Source organism: Oncorhynchus keta, chromosome 6, assembly GCF_023373465.1.
Source record: "Oncorhynchus keta strain PuntledgeMale-10-30-2019 chromosome 6, Oket_V2, whole genome shotgun sequence".
In the NCBI taxonomy this organism is placed as follows: domain Eukaryota; kingdom Metazoa; phylum Chordata; class Actinopteri; order Salmoniformes; family Salmonidae; genus Oncorhynchus; species Oncorhynchus keta.
In genome coordinates, this window is record NC_068426.1 from 16,289,911 (window position 1) to 16,310,713 (window position 20,803).

General features: G+C 43.9%; 1 protein-coding gene across 2 annotated transcripts in view; it reads left to right on the forward strand.

Annotated features, from left to right (window-relative positions):
• Positions 1–20,803, forward strand: part of LOC118372038 (serine/threonine-protein kinase PAK 3) — a 113,818-nt gene that overhangs the window by 23,276 nt on the left and 69,739 nt on the right. Inside the window, exons 2-6 of one of the 2 annotated variants that reach the window (XM_052520925.1) lie at positions 12,099–12,292; positions 12,761–12,861; positions 13,064–13,217; positions 15,304–15,341; positions 20,167–20,229. In XM_052520925.1, the coding sequence (XP_052376885.1) occupies positions 12,121–12,292; positions 12,761–12,861; positions 13,064–13,217; positions 15,304–15,341; positions 20,167–20,229 (528 nt within the window). In that variant the 5' untranslated portion in view covers positions 12,099–12,120. The remainder of the gene's footprint in view (positions 1–12,098; positions 12,293–12,760; positions 12,862–13,063; positions 13,218–15,303; positions 15,342–20,166; positions 20,230–20,803) is intronic. The other variant, XM_052520926.1, reaches the window with a different exon arrangement.

Below are 20,803 nucleotides of genomic sequence, written 5' to 3' on the forward strand. Positions count from 1 at the left end.
ATCTGGCCCGCGTCTGGGTTTTGTATAATTATATATACATACAGTACCAGTAAAGGTCATATCTGGCCCGCGTCTGGGTTTTGTATAATTATATACATACAGTACCAGTAAAGGTCATATCTGGCCCACGTCTGGGTTTTGTATAATTATATACATACAGTACCAGTAAAGGTCATATCTGGCCCGCGTCTGGGTTTGGTATAATTACATATACACATAGAGTACCAGTAAAACGTGTGGACACACCTACTCATTCCAGGAGTTTCTTTATTTTTACTATTTTCTACATTGTTGAATAGTAGTGAAGACATCAAAACTATGAAATATCACATATGGAATCAAGTAGTAACCAAAAAAGTGTTTATCAAAAGTAGCCACCCTTTGGCTTGATGACAGCTTTGCTGTCTAAGAGCAAACCAGATGGGATGGCATATCGCTGCAGAATGCTGTGGTAGCCATGCTGATTAAGTGTGCCTTGAATTCTAAATAAATCACTGACAGTGTCAACAGCAAAGCACCCCCACACCATCACACCTCCTCCTCCATGCTTCAAGGTGTGAACCACACATGTGGAGATCATCCGTTCACCTACTCTGTGTCTCACAATGACACGCCGGTTGGAACCAAAAGTCTCAAATTTGGACTCATCAGACCGAAGGACATATTTCCACCAATCTAATGTCCACTGCTCGTGTTTCTTGGCCCAAGCAAATCTCTTCTTCTTGTTGGTGTCTTTTAGTTGTGATTTCTTTGCAGCAATTTGACCACGAGGGCCTGATTCACACAGTCTCCTCTGAACAGTTGATGCTGAGATGAGTCTTTTACTTGAACTCTGTGAAGCATTTATTTGGGATGCAATCTGAGGTGCAGTTAATGACCAATTTCTGAGGCTGGTAACTCTAATGAATGTTTCCTCTGCAGCAGAGGTAACTCTGGGTCTTCCTTTCCTGTGTCAGTCATCATGAGAACCAGTTTCATCATAGCTCTTGATGGTTTTTGCGACTGCACTTGAAGAAACGTCATGTCTTAAAGTAATGTCAATAATAATGTCAGTCCGTTCCACTCTGACATCGCTCGCCCATACGAATTGCAAAAATCGCTGAAGTTGGAGACTTTTATCTCCCTCACCAACTTCAAACATCTGCTATCTGAGCAGCTAACCGATCGCTGCAGCTGTACATAGTCTATCGGTAAATAGCCCACCCATTTTTACCTACCTCATCCCCATACTGTTTTTATTTATTTACTTTTCTGCTCTTTTGCACACCAATATCTCTACCTGTACATGACCATCTGATCATTTATCACTCCAGTGTTAATCTGCAAAATTGTAATTATTCGCCTACCTCATGCCTTTTGCACACAATGTATATAGACTCCCCCTTTTTTTCCTACTGTGTTATTGACTTGTTAATTGTTTACTCCATGTGTAACTCTGTGTTGTCTGTTCACACTGCTATGCTTTATCTTGGCCAGGTCGCAGTTGCAAATGAGTTGTTCTCAACTAGCCTACCTGGTTAAATAAAGGTTAAATAAAAAAATAAAAATATAGTCTTAATTAATTCCTACTTAAATTTGTGTGTATTGAGTATATGTTCTGTAGTTTGTTAGATATTACTTGTTAGATATTACTGCACTGTCGGAGTTAGAAGCACAAGCAGGTACACCTGCAATAACATCTACGCATCACTTGTATTTGACCAATACAATTTGATTTGATTTAATGATGGCCTGTCATTTCTCTTTGACTATTTGAGATGTTCTTGCCATAATATGGACTTGGTATTTTACCAAATATACCAACCCTACCTTGTCACAACACAACTGATTGGTTCAAACGCATTAAGAAGGAAAGAAATTCCACAAATGAACTTTTAACAAGGCACACCTGTTAACTTATTCATGAAGCTGGTTGAGAGCATGCCAAGAGTGAGCAAAGCTGTCATCAAGGCAAAGGCTGGCTACTTTGAAGAATCTCAAATATAAAATCTATTTAGATTTATTTAACACGTTTTTTGGTTACTACATGATTCCATATGTGTTATTTCATAGTTTTGATGTCTTCACTATTATTCTACAATGTAAAAAATAGTAGAAATAAAGAAAACCCTGGAATGAGTAGGTGTGTCCAAACTTTTGACTGGTACTGTATATATATATATATACAGTGCATTGGGAAAGTATTCAGACCCCTTGACTTTTTCCACATTTTGTTATTTAGAGCCCTATTCTTAAATGGATTCAATCATATGTTTTCTCATCAACACAAAACCCATAATGACAAAGCAAGACAGGTTTTTAGTAATTTTTTCAAATGTATAAAAAAATAAAACTGAAAATGTCACATTTACATAACTATTCAGACCCTTTACTCAGTACTTTGTTGAAGAACATTTGGCAGTTATTACAGCCTCAAGCGTTCTTGGGTATGATGCATATGGCACACCTGTATCCAGGGACTTTCTCCCATTCTTCTCTTCAGATCCTCTCAAGCTCTGTCAGGTTGAATGGGGAGCGTCACTGCACAGCTATTTTCAGGTCTCTCCAGAGATCTACGGACAATTGCTTCGACCTCATGGCTTGAGACCTTATATAGGCAGGGGTGTGCCTTTCCAAATCATGTCCAATCAATTTAATTTACCACAGGTGGACTCCAATCAAGTTGTAATATCTTATCAAGGATGATTAATGGAGACAGGATGCACCTCATAGCAAAGGGTATTTTTATTTTTTATGTTCTTTTGCAAACATTTCTAAAAACCTGTTTTCGCTTTGCCAAATACAGGTGTGCCAAGCTTGTAGTATCATACCCAAGAAAACTCGAGGCTGTAATCGCTGCCAAAAGTGCTGAGTAAAGGGTCTATGTAAATGTCATATTTCAGTTTTTTTCACGACTGGTCAGGGACGCAGCCAAGGGTGGGCCAAGGAGGGCATAGGCCCACCCACTTAGAGCCAGGCCAACCCATTGGGGAGCCAGGCTCAGCCAATCAGAATACATTTCTCCCCAGAAAAGGGCTTTATTACAGACAAAAATACAAAATCTGAACCTACACTGTATATACAAAAGTATGTGGACATCGCATCAAATAAGTGGATTTGGCTATTTCAACCACACTTGACTGCTGACAGTTGTATAAAATTGAGCACACAGCCATGCAATCTCCATAGACATACTGGCAGTGGAATGACCTAACTGAAGAGCTCAGTGACCTTGAACGTGGCACCGTCATAGCATGCCACCTTTCCAAAAAGTCAGTTTGTCAAATTTGTTTACGTATAGTGCGTAAACATCGTCTGTCCTCGGTTGCAACACTCAGTACCGAGTTCCAAACTGCCTCTGTACAGCGACATCAGCAAAATAACTGTTAGTCGGGAGCTTCATCAAATGGGTTTCCATGGCCGGGATCCACACACAAGCCTAAGATCACCATGAGCAATGCCAAGCGTCAGCTGGAGTGGTGTAAAGCTCTCCACCATTCGACTCTGGAGAATGAATCACGCTTCACCATCTGGCAGTCCAATGGTCAATTCGGGGTTTGGCGGATGCCAGGTGAACGCTACCTACCCCAATGCATAATAATGGAATAATGGTCTGGGGTTGTTTTTCATGGTTCGGGCTAGGACCCTTAGTTCCAGTGAAGGAAAATCTTGACGCTACAACATACAATGACATTCTAGACGATTCTGTGCTTCCAACTTTGTGGCAACACTTTGATGAAGGCCCTTTCCTGTTTCAGCATGACAATGCCCCCGTGCACAAAGCAAGGTCCACATAGAAATGGTTTGTCGAGATCGGTGTGGAAGAACTTGACTGGCCTGCAGAGGGCCCTGACCTCAATCAACCCCATCGAATACCTTTGGGATGAATTGAAACGCTGACTGCGAGCCAGACCTAATAGTCCAACATCAGTGCCCGACCTCACTAATGATCTTGTGGCTGAATGGAAGCAAGTCCCCACAGCAATATTCCAACATCTAGTGGAAAGCCTTCCCAGAAGAGTGGAGGCTGTTATAGCAGCAAAGGGGGGGACCAACTCCATATTAATGCCCATGAGTTTTGAATGACATGTTCAACGAGCAGGTGTCCTTTGGTCATCTAGTGTATCATAGATGTATGTTTCACAAGTTTGGATAGCACAGTACAGTACATTTAAGTAGAGCACATTAGTACAAGTACAATACAGTACAGTAAAGTAGAGTATAGTAGAGAAGAGTCGAGTATACCCTACTTTACTGTACTGAACTACTGTAATGTACTGAACTCTACTGTAATGTACTGAACTCTACTGTACTGAACTCTACCCTACTTTACTCTGCTGTGCTGTGTTGTATTGTACTGCACTCTTCTCTACTGTGCTCTGCTGTGCTGTGTTGTATTGTACTGCACTCTTCTCTACTGTGCTCTGCTGTGCTGGGCTGTGATGTCCAAACGTGTGAAATATGAGGATTATGAAATGCATAATTATGTAATACAGATCAGAGTCTATGATGTAATTCCGTTACTGTAATTCCTTTACCGGATGTGACTCCACTTCCCTTTACTGTATTTGAATCACCAAAATAGATTTGTTCAAACTCACGGTGACATGTTTAAGCTTGAGTTTAAGTTGAATTGATTTGCACCAAAACAAATCAATAGCATTAGCAGTGTGCAGGTGGGGATGGAAGCCAAAAGGGCTTGTATGAAAACCACATCACAAAGAAAACGATATATACAATACATAAGTACACAAATAAGGTTTGTTAAAACATATCAAATAATGATAAATGTACAGTACATGTCATAGCTGAAACCCTATTCTTTCTGCAGACATCTTTCACTCTTAATTCAGAGCAGATATTAAACTGTAATTCCGTTACTTAAGTTTGTCTCTGCAGAGTTCTTTCACTAAATGTATGTTTGTAAATGATTGTAAAAAAAGGTACTTGTGCATAGTGTTGAATGGTTTCTTAAACGTTTTAGTCAATGGCTTTTGTTTGGCATACATTTGGAATTGCCCTCATGTTAGGTTAGAGAAATCAGTAGACATTTTCTGTTCAAAGATACCAACTAGCATTAGCCACTCAACACCAGCTGATTTTGTTGGGCTGGGAAATACAAAACTAAGTTCATCTTCATTTCAAAGCTTCATTTCAGTATTTTAGCATTACTCTAAGCTATTCTCTGATGGTGTGCAGGATAACCAGACTGCAGGGCGGTAGACAGACTCTCCTGTAGTCTGTAAAAGTGAATCTAATGACATATAAAAATGCATATAAAAAAAGGTATATCCAGAAGAACTCACCAATACCTAAAGAAGAGCAGGAGGAAGCTTTGTGTTGACTGTTTCTGTCCTCCAGGGACACGGCTACTTTAGTGTATTATCACTGAAAACATACATGTTCCATGCTGAGGCCTGAGGATGTAACAAGCTCTCCATAAACACCTACATATAGGCTTCTAATCAACACATATATGCACACGCTAACACACACACACACGTTTGTTTACTATCGTTGTGGGGACCAAACAATTGATTCCCATTCAAAATCCTATTTTCCCTAACCCTAACCCTTAACCAAACCATGACGCTAATTCTAACTTTAGCCCTCACCGATTTCATCTTGTTTTACTATCCTTGTGAGGACCTCTGGTCCCCACAACTATAGTAAAACCAAAAACACACACACACAGATATTTGATGTCTCAAAGGCTCCTTCTACCTCTATATATGAGAGATGTCCCATGGTCCGGGAGTAAATCCTGTGCTGCCTGCTGGTCTTTGTCCACTAATGTAGGTCTCCAGTCTGAGAGGCTGTGTGCCAGGCCCTGATTCAGAGACTACATCACATGATGGGCCTCAGGGCAAGGCTATGAAAAGATCCTAAAATGGAGGATGGAGGGATTGAGGATGAAAGAGGGGACCCCAGCTCTCTCTCTATATCTCTCTCTGTATCCCTGTTGTGATTTCACAGTCGAACAAAACATTTTGACAATTCACAATTCCAGCACCAAATGGATCAGTAGCTCGCATCCTTCTAACAGCCTGAGAAAAATGTGCTGTCATATTGAAGGTTGCTCTTCATTGACTTTTACTAGTTTACATTGAAGAGGGAATTACTGTAATATGTTGCTGTTTTCTCATCATCTTAATCTGTAGTGCACAGGGTTGACCCTAACCTTCACTTAACCACATTTATCCTCTCTGAGCCTTTCAGATGACTTTCCCATCTTCATCTGAGTCCCCTCTCCACATTACCTAAATAGGCCAATGTTCTTGACTATGTTGGAATCCCTAACTCGGTGGCTGCTTTACTGCAAGCTGCAGGTCTGGCTCACTGTTCTGTATGCTGCTTCTATTCCTACAGGGCCCACTGTTTCCTATGCAGAGCATGCTCTTGTCAATCTCATTATATTACCCTGGTCCTGGTGCTCCAGGAGAGGGCTCCCTAAAGCCTGCAGCTGGAATAATAATGGAACAGAGCCCTAACTGCTCCCTGCCCTAACCTGGTCCCTGCCCTAACCTGGTCCCTGCCCTAACCTGGTCCCTGCCCTAACCTGGTCCCTGCCCTAACTGCTCCCTGCCCTAACTGCTCCCTGCCCTAACCTGGTCCCTGCCCTAACCTGGTACCTGCCCTAACCTGGTCACTGCCCTAACCTGGTCCCTGCCCTAACCTGGTCCCTCCTAACCTGGTCCCTGCCCTAACCTGGTCCCTGCCCTAACATGGTCCATCCTAACCTGGTCATCACCCTAACCTGGTCCCTGCCCTAACCTGGTCTCTACCTAACTGGTCACCTACCCTAACTGGTACCTACCCACTGCCCTACCCTAACTGGTCACTACCCTAACTGGTCACTACCCTAACTGGTCCCTACCTAACTGGTCACTACCCTAACTGGTCCCTACCCTAACTGGTCACTACCCTTACTGGTCACTACCCTAACTGGTCCCTACCCTTACTGGGCACTACCCTTACTGGTCACTACCCTTACTGGTCACTACCCTAACTGGGCACTACCCTAACTGGTCATCATCCTAACTGGTCATCATCCTAACTGGTCATCATCCTAACTGGTCCCTACCCTAACTGGTCCCTACCCTTACTGGTCACTACCCTAACTGGTCACTACCCTTACTGGGCACTACCCTTACTGGGCACTACCCTAACTGGTCACTACCCTAACTGGGCACTACCCTAACTGGGCACTACCCTTACTGGGCACTACCCTAACTGGTCACTACCCTAACTGGGCACTACCCTAACTGGGCACTACCCTTACTGGGCACTACCCTTACTGGGCACTACCCTAACTGTTCCCTACCCTTACTGGGCACTACCCTTACTGGTCACTACCCTAACTGGCCCCTACCCTTACTGCTCACTACCCTAACTGGGCACTACCCTAACTGGGCACTACCCTTACTGGTCACTACCCTAACTGTTCCCTCCCCTAACCAGGCACTACCCTAACTGGTCACTACCCTAACTGGGCACTACCCTAACTGGTCACTACCCTAACTGGTCACTACCCTAACTGGTCCCTACCCTAACTGGTCCCTACCCTAACTGGTCACTACCCTAACTGGGCACTACCCTTACTGGGCACTACCCTTACTGGGCACTACCCTAACTGGGCACTACCCTTACTGGGCACTACCCTAACTGGTCACTACCCTTACTGGGCACTACCCTTACTGGGCACTACCCTAACTGGGCACTACCCTAACTGGGCACTACCCTAACTGGGCACTACCCTAACTGGGCACTACCCTTACTGGGCACTACCCTTACTGGTCACTACCCTAACTGGGCACTACCCTTACTGGTCACTACCCTAACTGGGCACTACCCTAACTGGGCACTACCCTTACTGGTCACTACCCTAACTGGTCACTACCCTAACTGGTCATCATCCTAACTGGTCATCATCCTAACTGGTCACTACCCTAACTGGTCACTACCCTAACTGGTCACTACCCTAACTGGTCACTACCCTAACTGGTCACTACCCTAACTGGTCACTACCCTTACTGGGCACTACCCTTACTGGGCACTACCCTAACTGGTCCCTACCCTAACTGGTCCCTACCCTAACTGGTCCCTACCCTTACTGGTCACTACCCTAACTGGTCCCTACCCTTACTGGGCACTACCCTTACTGGGCACTACCCTAACTGGTCACTACCCTAACTGGGCACTACCCTAACTGGGCACTACCCTTACTGGGCACTACCCTTACTGGGCACTACCCTAACTGTTCCCTACCCTTACTGGGCACTACCCTTACTGGTCACTACCCTTACTGGGCACTACCCTAACTGTTCCCTACCCTTACTGGGCACTACCCTTACTGGTCACTACCCTAACTGGCCCCTACCCTTACTGGCTCACTACCCTAACTGGGCACTACCCTAACTGGGCACTACCCTTACTGGTCACTACCCTAACTGTTCCCTCCCTAACCAGGCACTACCCTAACTGGTCACTACCCTAACTGGGCACTACCCTTACTGGTCACTACCCTAACTGGTCACTACCCTAACTGGTCCCTACCCTAACTGGTCCCTACCCTAACTGGTCCCTACCCTAACTGGGCACTACCCTTACTGGGCACTACCCTTACTGGGCACTACCCTAACTGGGCACCATCCTAACTGGTCCCTACCCTTACTGGTCCATACCCTAACTGGGCACTACCCTAACTGGGCACTACCCTAACTGGGCACTACCCTTACTGGGCACTACCCTTACTGGTCACTACCCTAACTGGGCACTACCCTTACTGGTCACTACCCTAACTGGCCCCTACCCTTACTGCTCACTACCCTAACTGGGCACTACCCTAACTGGGCACTACCCTTACTGGTCACTACCCTAACTGTTCCCTACCCTAACCAGGCACTACCCTAACTGGTCACTACCCTAACTGGTCACTACCCTTACTGGGCACTACCCTAACTGGGCACTACCCTAACTGGTCACTACCCTAACTGGGCACTACCCTAACTGGTCACTACCCTAACTGGTCACTACCCTAACTGGTCCCTACCCTAACTGGTCACTACCCTAACTGGTCACTACCCTAACTGGTCACTACCCTTACTGGTCACTACCCTTACTGGTCACTACCCTAACTGGTCACTACCCTAACTGGTCACTACCCTAACTGGTCACTACCCTTACTGGTCACTACCCTAACTGGTCACTACCCTTACTGGTCACTACCCTAACTGGTCACTACCCTAACTGGTCACTACCCTTACTGGTCACTACCCTAACTGGTCACTACCCTAACTGGTCACTACCCTAACTGGTCACTACCCTTACTGGTCACTACCCTAACTGGTCACTACCCTAACTGGTCACTACCCTTACTGGTCACTACCCTAACTGGTCACTACCCTAACTGGTCACTACCCTTACTGGTCACTACCCTAACTGGGCACTACCCTAACTGGGCACTACCCTAACTGGTCACTACCCTAACTGGTCACTACCCTAACTGGTCACTACCCTAACTGGTCACTACCCTAACTGGTCACTACCCTAACTGGTCACTACCCTAACTGGTCACTACCCTAACTGGTCACTACCCTAACTGGTCACTACCCTTACTGGTCACTACCCTAACTGGTCACTACCCTTACTGGTCACTACCCTAACTGGTCACTACCCTTACTGGTCACTACCCTAACTGGTCACTACCCTAACTGGGCACTACCCTTACTGGTCCCTACCCTTACTGGTCACTACCCTAACTGTAGCCGAGGAGACATTCCTTGAACACACATTCTAAATCGCTGGCCCAAATGCCTCAAATATTGACATTTAGGACAGAGATGCCTGAATGTTTTGTGAAATGTAACAGACACCATAGTGTAATGGAACACAATGTAACAAACACCATAGTGTAATGGAACACAATGTAACAGACACCATAGTGTAATGGAACACAATGTAACAGACACCATAGTGTAATGGAACACAATGTAACAGACACCATAGTGTAATGGAACACAATGTAACAGACACCATAGTGTAATGGAACACAATGTAACAGACACCATAGTGTAATGGAACACAATGTAACAGACACCATAGTGTAATGGAACACAATGTAACATAGTGTAATGGAACACAATGTAACAGATACCATAGTGTAATGGAACACAATGTAACAAACACCATAGTGTAATGGAACACAATGTAACAAACACCATAGTGTAATGGTGTAACAAAATGTGTAATGGAACACAATGTAACAGACACCATAGTGTAATGGAACACAATGTAACAGACACCATAGTGTAATGGAACACAATGTAACAGACACCATAGTGTAATGGAACACAATGTAACAGACACCATAGTGTAATGGAACACAATGTAACAGACACCATAGTGTAATGGAACACAATGTAACAGGCACCATAGTGTAATGGAACACAATGTAACAGACACCATAGTGTAATGGAACACAATGTAACAGACACCATAGTGTAATGGAACACAATGTAACAGACACCATAGTGTAATGGAACACAATGTAACAGGCACCATAGTGTAATGGAACACAATGTAACATACACCATATTGTAATGGAACACAATGTAACAGACACCATAGTGTAATGGAACACAATGTAACATACACCATATTGTAATGGAACACAATGTAACATACACCACAGTGTAATGGAACACAATGTAACAGACACCACAGTGTAATGGAACACAATGCAACAGACACCATAGTGTAATGGAACACAATACAACAGACACCATAGTGTAATGGAACACAATACAACAGACACCATAGTGTAATGGAACACAATGTAACAGACACCGGAATTGTGAGCTATGTTCCTGAAACATGTAGTGTCATAAACATTGATTGATTTGAATGTCAGTGTTTCTATATCTGGGAGTGTCTGTCTGAACTGAGGCTGGGCTGAATCTCGGATTATCATGTTACACAGGCAGAATACTATAAATAGGCTACAAAGTACAGTACAAACTGCAATAGTTCATGATGTTACATGAGAATATGTGTCAATCAGGGATGCAAGGGTTTCACTATGCTGAGGATTAGATATTCTGTTTACAGATGATGCCAGATGAAGTCAGATGTGTACTGGTGGATTTATCTCCTCCTATATGAATATATATATGAGCTGCAGTCTATATACTGTAAACTTTCTTGTCAGTTTCTCTCCATCAGTTTGGCAGACAATTGGAACAGCATCTCAGCAAAGATGTTTAATCTACTTAGTGCAGAGCTTCTGTTGAATGTAGTAATTTAGATTTAAACATGGTTTTATAGCTAGATGTTTCCCAGTCTGTGAGTCTTGTGATTGGATTGTTTTTTCTTTGGCACACGGCAGATCTGAAACATTACACAGAGTAGTTTCTGAACACAGAGGCCTTCCTTCAAGTAAAAGATTAGGAACCAGAGAGTGAAACTATGACAGGAAATTGTAGGTTTATGTAGAGACAGATTATGGATATTGTGCCCCCCTGGAGCACAGAGAGAGCCCTTCTTGTGACCCATGGGGATTTAAACACGCTGGCTAGAGGCTGCTCATGCCTCTACTGACAGAAAACATTACACAGGCTTTATCTTGTGGCGTCATGTTGAACTCCTGATGAAGTCTAAGGCAACTCATATGTGTTACAGCATTTGTACTCACGTTCAAAACCACTACCAACGTTCCTCACATTTCTTGATTCAGTTATTGAGATTGAAAATCCGTCTCTAAATGGGGGCTGGATGTTGATGGATTTTCATGGATGTTGATGGATGTTGATGGATTTTCATGGATGTTGATGGATGTTGATGGATTTTCATGGATGTTGATGGATGTTGATGGATTTTGATGGATGTTGATGGATGTTGATGGATTTTCATGGATGTTGATGGATGTTGATGGATTTTGATGGATGTTGGATGTTGATGGATGTTGATGTGTTGTCAGCCTGCAGTGTGCAGAGGGAGTTGTGGACCTGTAGGCCAGGCTCTCTTCTCCTTTTCCAGTTTGATCCTAAGAATCTCTTAATTTATTTTCTATTATAGCACCATGCTAAACTTCCCTCTCTCTTGTTTTTCTTTCTTCCTAGGAGATTGTGAGTGTGACTAAAGATGTCCGATAGAGTCGATATTGAAGAGAAACCGCCAGCCCCTCCCTTGAGAATGAACAGTAGTTCCCGAGACTCTACATCAGTGAATCACGGCTCCAAACCTCTCCCAATGGCTCCTGAAGAGAAGAACAAGAAGGTCCGCCTGCGCTCCATCTTCCCTGGAGGAGACAAGAGTGAGCAGACAGCTGCATATCACACTTTAATGTAGAAATAGAGTCCTGCATGAGCTTCTCCTGACCTCATGACCCAAACAGGAGTTGTTTTGGGTTTCCAGGAAAATCGTATCCCTAGACATCACCACTGGTTCACGAGGTCCATTGACAACAAGGAACCCGTTGATCAGTGATAGAGTAACATCACACCTTTATGAGGGTTAGGAGCCCTCTCTAAGTTATGCAATTTGAGAAAGGGGTATTGTATGTATATTTAGCTCCACCCTCGGCAAAGAGTGAAACAATCAGAGTTATATCAAAGTTGCTGGAGACATATAATCCGTATAAAGACAGTACTTGTTCTAAAAATATTTTTAATCTCTGCTCAGGAATAATACGACACTGATTCGAAAATGTATCTCTTTAAAATGTCGGTGTACCATGTATCAGAACTAGATCTGAATGTTATTTTTGTTTTCTCCTGTGCAGCGAACAAGAAGAAGGAGAAGGAGCGCCCTGAGATCTCCCTGCCCTCAGACTTTGAGCACACCATCCATGTTGGCTTTGATGCTGTTACAGGGGAGTTCACTGTACGTACATCTTTGACAGATCAACGTTCCAGTAAATATATTTCAGCGTTATACGGTACTTCACAGACAAGGAAGGTGTACAGTGAAGGTTTCGAGTATACCCTTAAATGGCCCAAATAAACAAGACATGAACATTTGTGCTGTGGTAGCTATGAAGTCACAGAGTGGATCTGACCTATGACCTGTCACCTCTCTCAATCAGGGCATCCCAGAGCAGTGGGCACGGCTCCTTCAGACCTCCAACATCACCAAGCTGGAGCAGAAGAAGAACCCTCAGGCCGTGCTGGACGTGCTCAAGTTCTACGACTCCAAAGAGACTGTCAACAACCAGAAATACATGAGCTTCACCCCCGGAGGTAAGAACACACAAACACAGATGCTGCTGTCTGTGTTTCAGATCATCTCTCTGCCTTACATTTCTGAATAATTGAGTTAGCGAAAATATGCTGCTATGGTGAGCAAAGGTTTTGAATATTTATTGAAGAGTCTACAGTACATGCGGTCAGATCTCATAGCTACCACACACACTTTTCCATGTCTTGGTTATATTTAACTGTCAGTGCGTTGTCCTCTTGGTTAAATTTAACTGTCAGGGTGTTGTCATCTTGGTTATATTTAACTGTCAGTGTTGTCATCTTGGTTATATTTAACTGTCAGTGTGTTGTCATCTTGGTTATATTTAACTGTCAGTGTGTTGTCATCTTGGTTATATTTAACTGTCAGTGTGTTGTCATCTTGGTTATATTTAACTGTCAGTGTGTTGTCATCTTGGTTATATTTAACTGTCAGTGTATTGTCATCTTGGTTATATTTAACTGTCAGTGTGTTGTCATCTTGGTTATATTTAACTGTCAGTGTGTTGTCATCTTGGTTATATTTAACTGTCAGTGTGTTGTCCTCTTGGTTATATTTAACTGTCAGTGTGTTGTCATCTTGGTTATATTTAACTGTCAGTGTGTTGTCCTCTTGGTTATATTTAACTGTCAGTGTGTCATCTTGGTTATATATATAACTGTCAGTGTGTTTTCCTTTTGGTTATATTTAACTGTCAGTGTGTTGTCCTCTTGGTTATATATAACTGTCAGTGTGTTGTCCTCTTGGTTATATTTAACTGTCAGTGTGTTGTCCTCTTGGTTATATTTAACTGTCAGTGTGTTGTCCTCTTGGTTATATTTAACTGTCAGTGTGTTGTCCTCTTGGTTATATTTAACTGCCAGTGTGTTGTCATCTTGGTTATATTTAACTGTCAGTTTGTTGTCATCTTGGTTATATTTAACTATCAGTGTGTTGTCATCTTGGTTATATTTAACTGTCAGTGTGTTGTCCTCTTGGTTATATTTAACTGTCAGTGTGTTGTCATCTTGGTTATATATAACTGTCAGTGTGTTGTCCTCTTGGTTATATTTAACTGTCAGTGTTGTCATCTTGGTTATATTTAACTGTCAGTGTTGTCATCTTGGTTATATTTAACTGTCAGGGTGTTGTCCTCTTGGTTATATTTAACTGTCAGTGTGTTGTCCTCTTGGTTATATATAACTGTCAGTGTGTTGTCCTCTTGGTTATATTTAACTGTCAGTGTTGTCATCTTGGTTATATTTAACTGTCAGGGTGTTGTCCTCTTGGTTATATTTAACTGTCAGTGTGTTGTCCTCTTGGTTATATATAACTGTCAGTGTGTTGTCCTCTTGGTTATATTTAACTGTCAGTGTTGTCATCTTGGTTATATTTAACTGTCAGTGTTGTCATCTTGGTTATATTTAACTGTCAGTGTGTTGTCCTCTTGGTTATATATAACTGTCAGTGTGTTGTCATCTTGGTTATATTTAACTGTCAGTGTGTTGTCCTCTTGGTTATATTTAACTGCCAGTGTGTTGTCCTCTTGGTTATATTTAACTGTCAGTGTGTTGTCATCTTGGTTATATTTAACTGTCAGTGTGTTGTCATCTTGGTTATATATAACTGTCAGTGTGTTGTCATCTTGGTTATATTTAACTGTCAGTGTGTTGTCATCTTGGTTATATTTAACTGTCAGTGTGTTGTCATCTTGGTTATATTTAACTGTCAGTGTGTTGTCATCTTGGTTATATTTAACTGTCAGTGTTGTCATCTTGGTTATATATAACTGTCAGTGTGTTGTCATCTTGGTTATATTTAACTGTCAGTGTGTTGTCATCTTGGTTATATATAACTGTCAGTGTGTTGTCATCTTGGTTATATTTAACTGTCAGTGTGTTGTCATCTTGGTTATATTTAACTGTCAGTGTGTTGTCATCTTGGTTATATTTAACTGTCAGTGTGTTGTCATCTTTGTTATATTTAACTGTCAGTGTGTTGTCATCTTTGTTATATATAACTGTCAGTGTGTTGTCATCTTGGTTATATTTAACTGTCAGTGTGTTGTCATCGTAAGAGAATGAGATGTCTGATTCCTTTCTCTTTCAGACAAGTCAGCACAGGGATACATAGCAGCCAACACTCTGGTAAGTGCTACTTCATTTCAAACATGTTCCTTTCCTCTTAACAACTCATTAGCATTTATTGAAAGAGAAACAAATATGAGCGTATACTCTGTGTAGTGCTCTCTCGTCAGCTGTAGCGTGCTCTGGAGTTTTAGTTAGCACTGTAAGCCAGACTGTGTGTTCTCGCTGGGTACATTAACATGACCTCATATGACTGTCTCAGAGTCTAACCGTCCCTTTTGGAAATCAGCCAAATGACTGTCTCTGGGCTGTGTCGCTGTCAGAGTAATGTTTCATCGGTGGACTGAGAGAGAAGACTCTCAGAGGTCGTGTGCAGAGGTCAACTGCATTCAGTCTTTCTGTCTTTTGGTACCTCTGGCTTGGGTCTGAAGAGTTGGCACACAGAGGCCTTTTCTCTATTATGGTTTTGTTATGTCTGGAGATGGCTAGTTTTCCCAGGCGGTGGCGCCAGCCTGTTGACTCGCAGCACTCTGATGGTCCTGATGAAGTGTTGATAAAGCAGGTGACACACTTCTCAATAAGGAGCTGGTTCAGAACCAGACAGTAGGTACCACACCTCTCAATAAGGAGCTGGTTCAGAACCAGACAGTAGGTACCACTCCTCTCAATAAGGAGCTGGTTCGGAACCAGACAGTAGGTACCACTCCTCTCAATAAGGAGCTGGTTCAGAACCAGACAGTAGGTACCACTTCTCTCAATAAGGAGCTGGTTAAGGACCAGGCAGTAGGTACCACTCCTCTCAATAAGGAACTGGTTCAGAACCAGACAGTAGGTACCACTCTCAATAAGGAACTGGTTCAGAACCAGACAGTAGGTACCACTCCTCTCAAGGAGCTGGTTAAGGACCAGGCAGTAGGTACCACACCTCTCAATAAGGAGCTGGTTCAGAACCAGACAGTAGGTACCACTTCTCTCAATAAGGAGCTGGTTCAGAACAAGACAGTAGGTACCACACCTCTCAATAAGGAGCTGGTTCAGAACCAGACAGTAGGTACCACACCTCTCAATAAGGAGCTGTTTCAGAACCAGGCTGGAGGTACCATTCCTCTCAATAAGGAGCTGGTTCAGAACCAGGCAGGAGGTACCACACCTCTCAAGGAGCTGGTTAAGGACCAGGCAGTAGGTACCACACCTCTCAATAAGGAGCTGGTTCAGAACCAGACAGTAGGTACCACTCCTCTCAAGGAGCTGGTTAAGGACCAGGCAGTAGGTACCACACCTCTCAATAAGGAGCTGGTTCAGAACCAGACAGTAGGTACCACACCTCTCAAGGAGCTGGTTAAGGACCAGGCAGTAGGTACCACACCTCTCAATAAGGAGCTGGTTCAGAACCAGACAGTAGGTACCACACCTCTCAAGGAGCTGGTTAAGGACCAGGCAGTAGGTACCACTCCTCTCAATAAGGAGCTGCTTCAGAACCAGGCAGTAGGTACCACACCTCTCAAGGAGCTGGTTAAGGACCAGGCAGTAGGTACCACACCTCTCAATAAGGAGCTGGTTCAGAACCAGACAGTAGGTACCACTCCTCTCAAGGAGCTGGTTAAGGACCAGGCAGTAGGTACCACACCTCTCAATAAGGAGCTGGTTCAGAACCAGACAGTAGGTACCATACCTCTCAATAAGGAGCTGGTTCAGAACCAGACAGTAGGTACCACTCCTCTCAATAAGGAACTGGTTCAGAACCAGACAGTAGGTACCACTCCTCTCAAGGAGCTGGTTAAGGACCAGGCAGTAGGTACCACTCCTCTGAGATAAGGAGCTGGTTCGGAACCAGACAGTAGGTACCACACCTCTCAATAAGGAGCTGGTTCAGAACCAGACAGTAGGTACCACACCTCTCAATAAGGAGCTGGTTCAGATCCAGACAGTAGGTACCACTCCTCTCAATAAGGAGCTGCTTCAGAACCAGGCAGTAGGTACCACTCCTCTGAGATAAGGAGCTGCTTCGGAACCAGACAGTAGGTACCACACCTCTCAATAAGGAGCTGGTTCAGAACCAGACAGTAGGTACCACACCTCTCAATAAGGAGCTGGTTCAGATCCAGACAGTAGGTACCACTCCTCTCAATAAGGAGCTGCTTCAGAACCAGGCAGTAGGTACCACTCCTCTCAATAAGGAGCTGCTTCAGAACCAGGCAGTAGGTACCACACCTCTCAATAAGGAGCTGGTTCAGAACCAGGCAGGAGGTACCACTCCTCTCAATAAGGAGCTGGTTCAGAACCAGGCAGGAGGTACCACTCCTCTCAATAAGGAGCTGCTTCAGAACCAGGCAGTAGGTACCACTCCTCTCAATAAGGAGCTGCTTCAGAACCAGGCAGTAGGTACCACTCCTCTCAATCGGTCAGCACTCTGATAACCTGTATGTATCAAATCAAAGTTTAGCTTGAACAGGATACAACAGGTCCTACAAACTCTTTCTCAACAATGTTCTAATCCTCGGTCAGATATCAACAGATAGAAAGGAATTTTCAACAAATCAAAGAATAAATACTCGTAAGGAGTAAAACACACAAGAATGTACACTGTATACAAGGTCGCTTCCAGTATCATATCCATGTGCAGGGTAACAGTGGTAGGTAACATATGATGGCATTAAGTCAATGTGCAGGGTAACAGTGGTAGGTAACATATGATGGCATTAAGTAAATGTGCAGTGTAACAGTGGTAGGTAACATATGATGGCATTAAGTCAATGTGCAGGGTAACAGTGGTAGGTAACATATGATGGCATTAAGTAAATGTGCAGTGTAACAGTGGTAGGTAACATATGATGGCATTAAGTCAATGTGCAGGGTAACAGTGGTAGGTAACATATGATGGCATTAAGTCAATGTGCAGTACAACAGTGGTAGGTACCATATGATGGCATTAAGTCAATGTGCAGGGTAACAGTGGTAGGTACCATATGATGGCATTAAGTCAATGTGCAGGGTAACAGTGGTAGGTAACATATGATGGCATTAAGTCAATGTGCAGGGTAACAGTGGTAGGTACCATATGATGGCATTAAGTCAATGTGCAGGGTAACAGTGGTAGGTACCATATGATGGCATTAAGTCAATGTGCAGGGTAACAGTGGTAGGTAACATATGATGGCATTAAGTCAATGTGCAGGGTAACAGTGGTAGGTAACATATGATGGCATTAAGTAAATGTGCAGTGTAACAGTGGTAGGTAACATATGATGGCATTAAGTCAATGTGCAGGGTAACAGTGGTAGGTAACATATGATGGCATTAAGTCAATGTGCAGGGTAACAGTGGTAGGTAACATATGATGGCATTAAGTAAATGTGCAGTGTAACAGTGGTAGGTAACATATGATGGCATTAAGTCAATGTGCAGGGTAACAGTGGTAGGTACCATATGATGGCATTAAGTCAATGTGCAGGGTAACAGTGGTAGGTAACATACGATGGCATTAAGTCAATGTGCAGGACAACAGTGGTAGGTACCATATGATGGCATTAAGTCAATGTGCAGGGTAACAGTGGTAGGTACCATATGATGGCATTAAGTCAATGTGCAGGGTAACAGTGGTAGGTACCATATGATGGCATTAAGTCAATGTGCAGGGTAACAGTGGTAGGTACCATATGATGGCATTAAGTCAATGTGCAGGGTAACAGTGGTAGGTACCATATGATGGCATTAAGTCAATGTGCAGGGTAACAGTGGTAGGTACCATATGATGGCATTAAGTCAATGTGCAGGGTAACAGTGGTAGGTACCATATGATGGCATTAAGTCAATGTGCAGGGTAACAGTGGTAGGTACCATACGATGGCATTAAGTCAATGTGCAGGACAACAGTGGTAGGTACCATATGATGGCATTAAGTCAATGTGCAGGACAACAGTGGTAGGTACCATATGATGGCATTAAGTCAATGTGCAGGGTAACAGTGGTAGGTACCATACGATGGCATTAAGTCAATGTGCAGGGTAACAGTGGTAGGTACCATATGATGGCATTAAGTCAATGTGCAGGGTAACAGTGGTAGGTACCATACGATGGCATTAAGTCAATGTGCAGGGTAACAGTGGTAGGTACCATATGATGGCATTAAGTCAATGTGCAGGGTAACAGTGGTAGGTACCATACGATGGCATTAAGTCAATGTGCAGAAACATAATGCCACTAATATCGCTAGTGATCACATTGCCATCTCTACGTCAGAAGCTGGGCTGGTCATCAGCAGGAGGTCCCTGTCCTCTACTCTCCCCATCTCTCTGTAGTGGTCCCCTGTCCTCTACTCTCCCCATCTCTCTGTAGTGGTCCCCTGTCCTCTACTCTCCCCATCTCTCTGTAGTGGTCCCCTGTCCTCTACTCTCCCCATATCTCTGTAGTGGTCCCCTGTCCTCTACTCTCCCCATCTCTCTGTAGTGGTCCCCTGTCCTCTACTCTCCCCATCTCTCTGTAGTGGTCCCCTGTCCTCTACTCTCCCCATCTCTCTGTAGTGGTCCCCTGTCCTCTACTCTCCCCATCTCTCTGTAGTGGTCCCCTGTCCTCTACTCTCCCCATCTCTCTGTAGTGGTCCCCTGTCCTCTACTCTCCCCATCTCTCTGTAGTGGTCCCCTGTCCTCTACTCTCCCCATCTCTCTGTAGTGGTCCCCTGTCCTCTACTCTCCCCATCTCTCTGTAGTGGTCCCCTGTCCTCTACTCTCCCCATCTCTCTGTAGTGGTCCCCTGTCCTCTACTCTCCCCATCTCTCTGTAGTGGTCCCCTGTCCTCTACTCTCCCCAATTCTCAATAGTCCATTGCTCTGTAACGTTGTGTTGTTCTGTGTTCAGTAAATCCTTCCATTTTCAACCTTCACATTCAGAACCGACTGCTGTCGTCTGGGCCTCCTGTCAGCCTTAGAACCTGCAGTGCATTATTTGACAAGGTAACTCCTCCATATTCCTTTCCACATACCTCTACATTGTCTGAAAACTAAATTGAACCTTTTTGAACTCCTAATGTTGTTGATGCTGGGTATGCCCAGATATGCAGGCTCTATTGGATGGACATGAACATGAGAGATATTAGAGACCGCTTCACTCTCTTTTAAGTGTAATGGCTTCTCTATTTCACCACTTGTTGTAAGCAGTTCCTTAAACAATTCCCAATGGCCCATGCTTAAAACTCTCAGGGCCGGGTGCTTGCCTAAGAGGGCTATTATGATCTTCAAAATCCTGTCTGAGCATGTGTTCTTCACTCCCTTCCTCACAGAGCCAATATGTCCCTGCTTTAGATCTGACCGCATGGCCCAGTAGAAACCTGCTAGCTTGCGCTGCTCATCATTAGCCAGCTAGCCTCTCATCTCCACTGCCTTCTTCGGCTCTGTCTGTGCTGTGAATCTGGGTCTGTCTTCAGAACACTGACCCCTATTATCCCTCGTGGTACCGCTTAAACCAAATCAACTTCCACTGCTAAGCAAAGAGCTGCTGGCTTGGCACCAATAGCGCGCAGCTAATCAC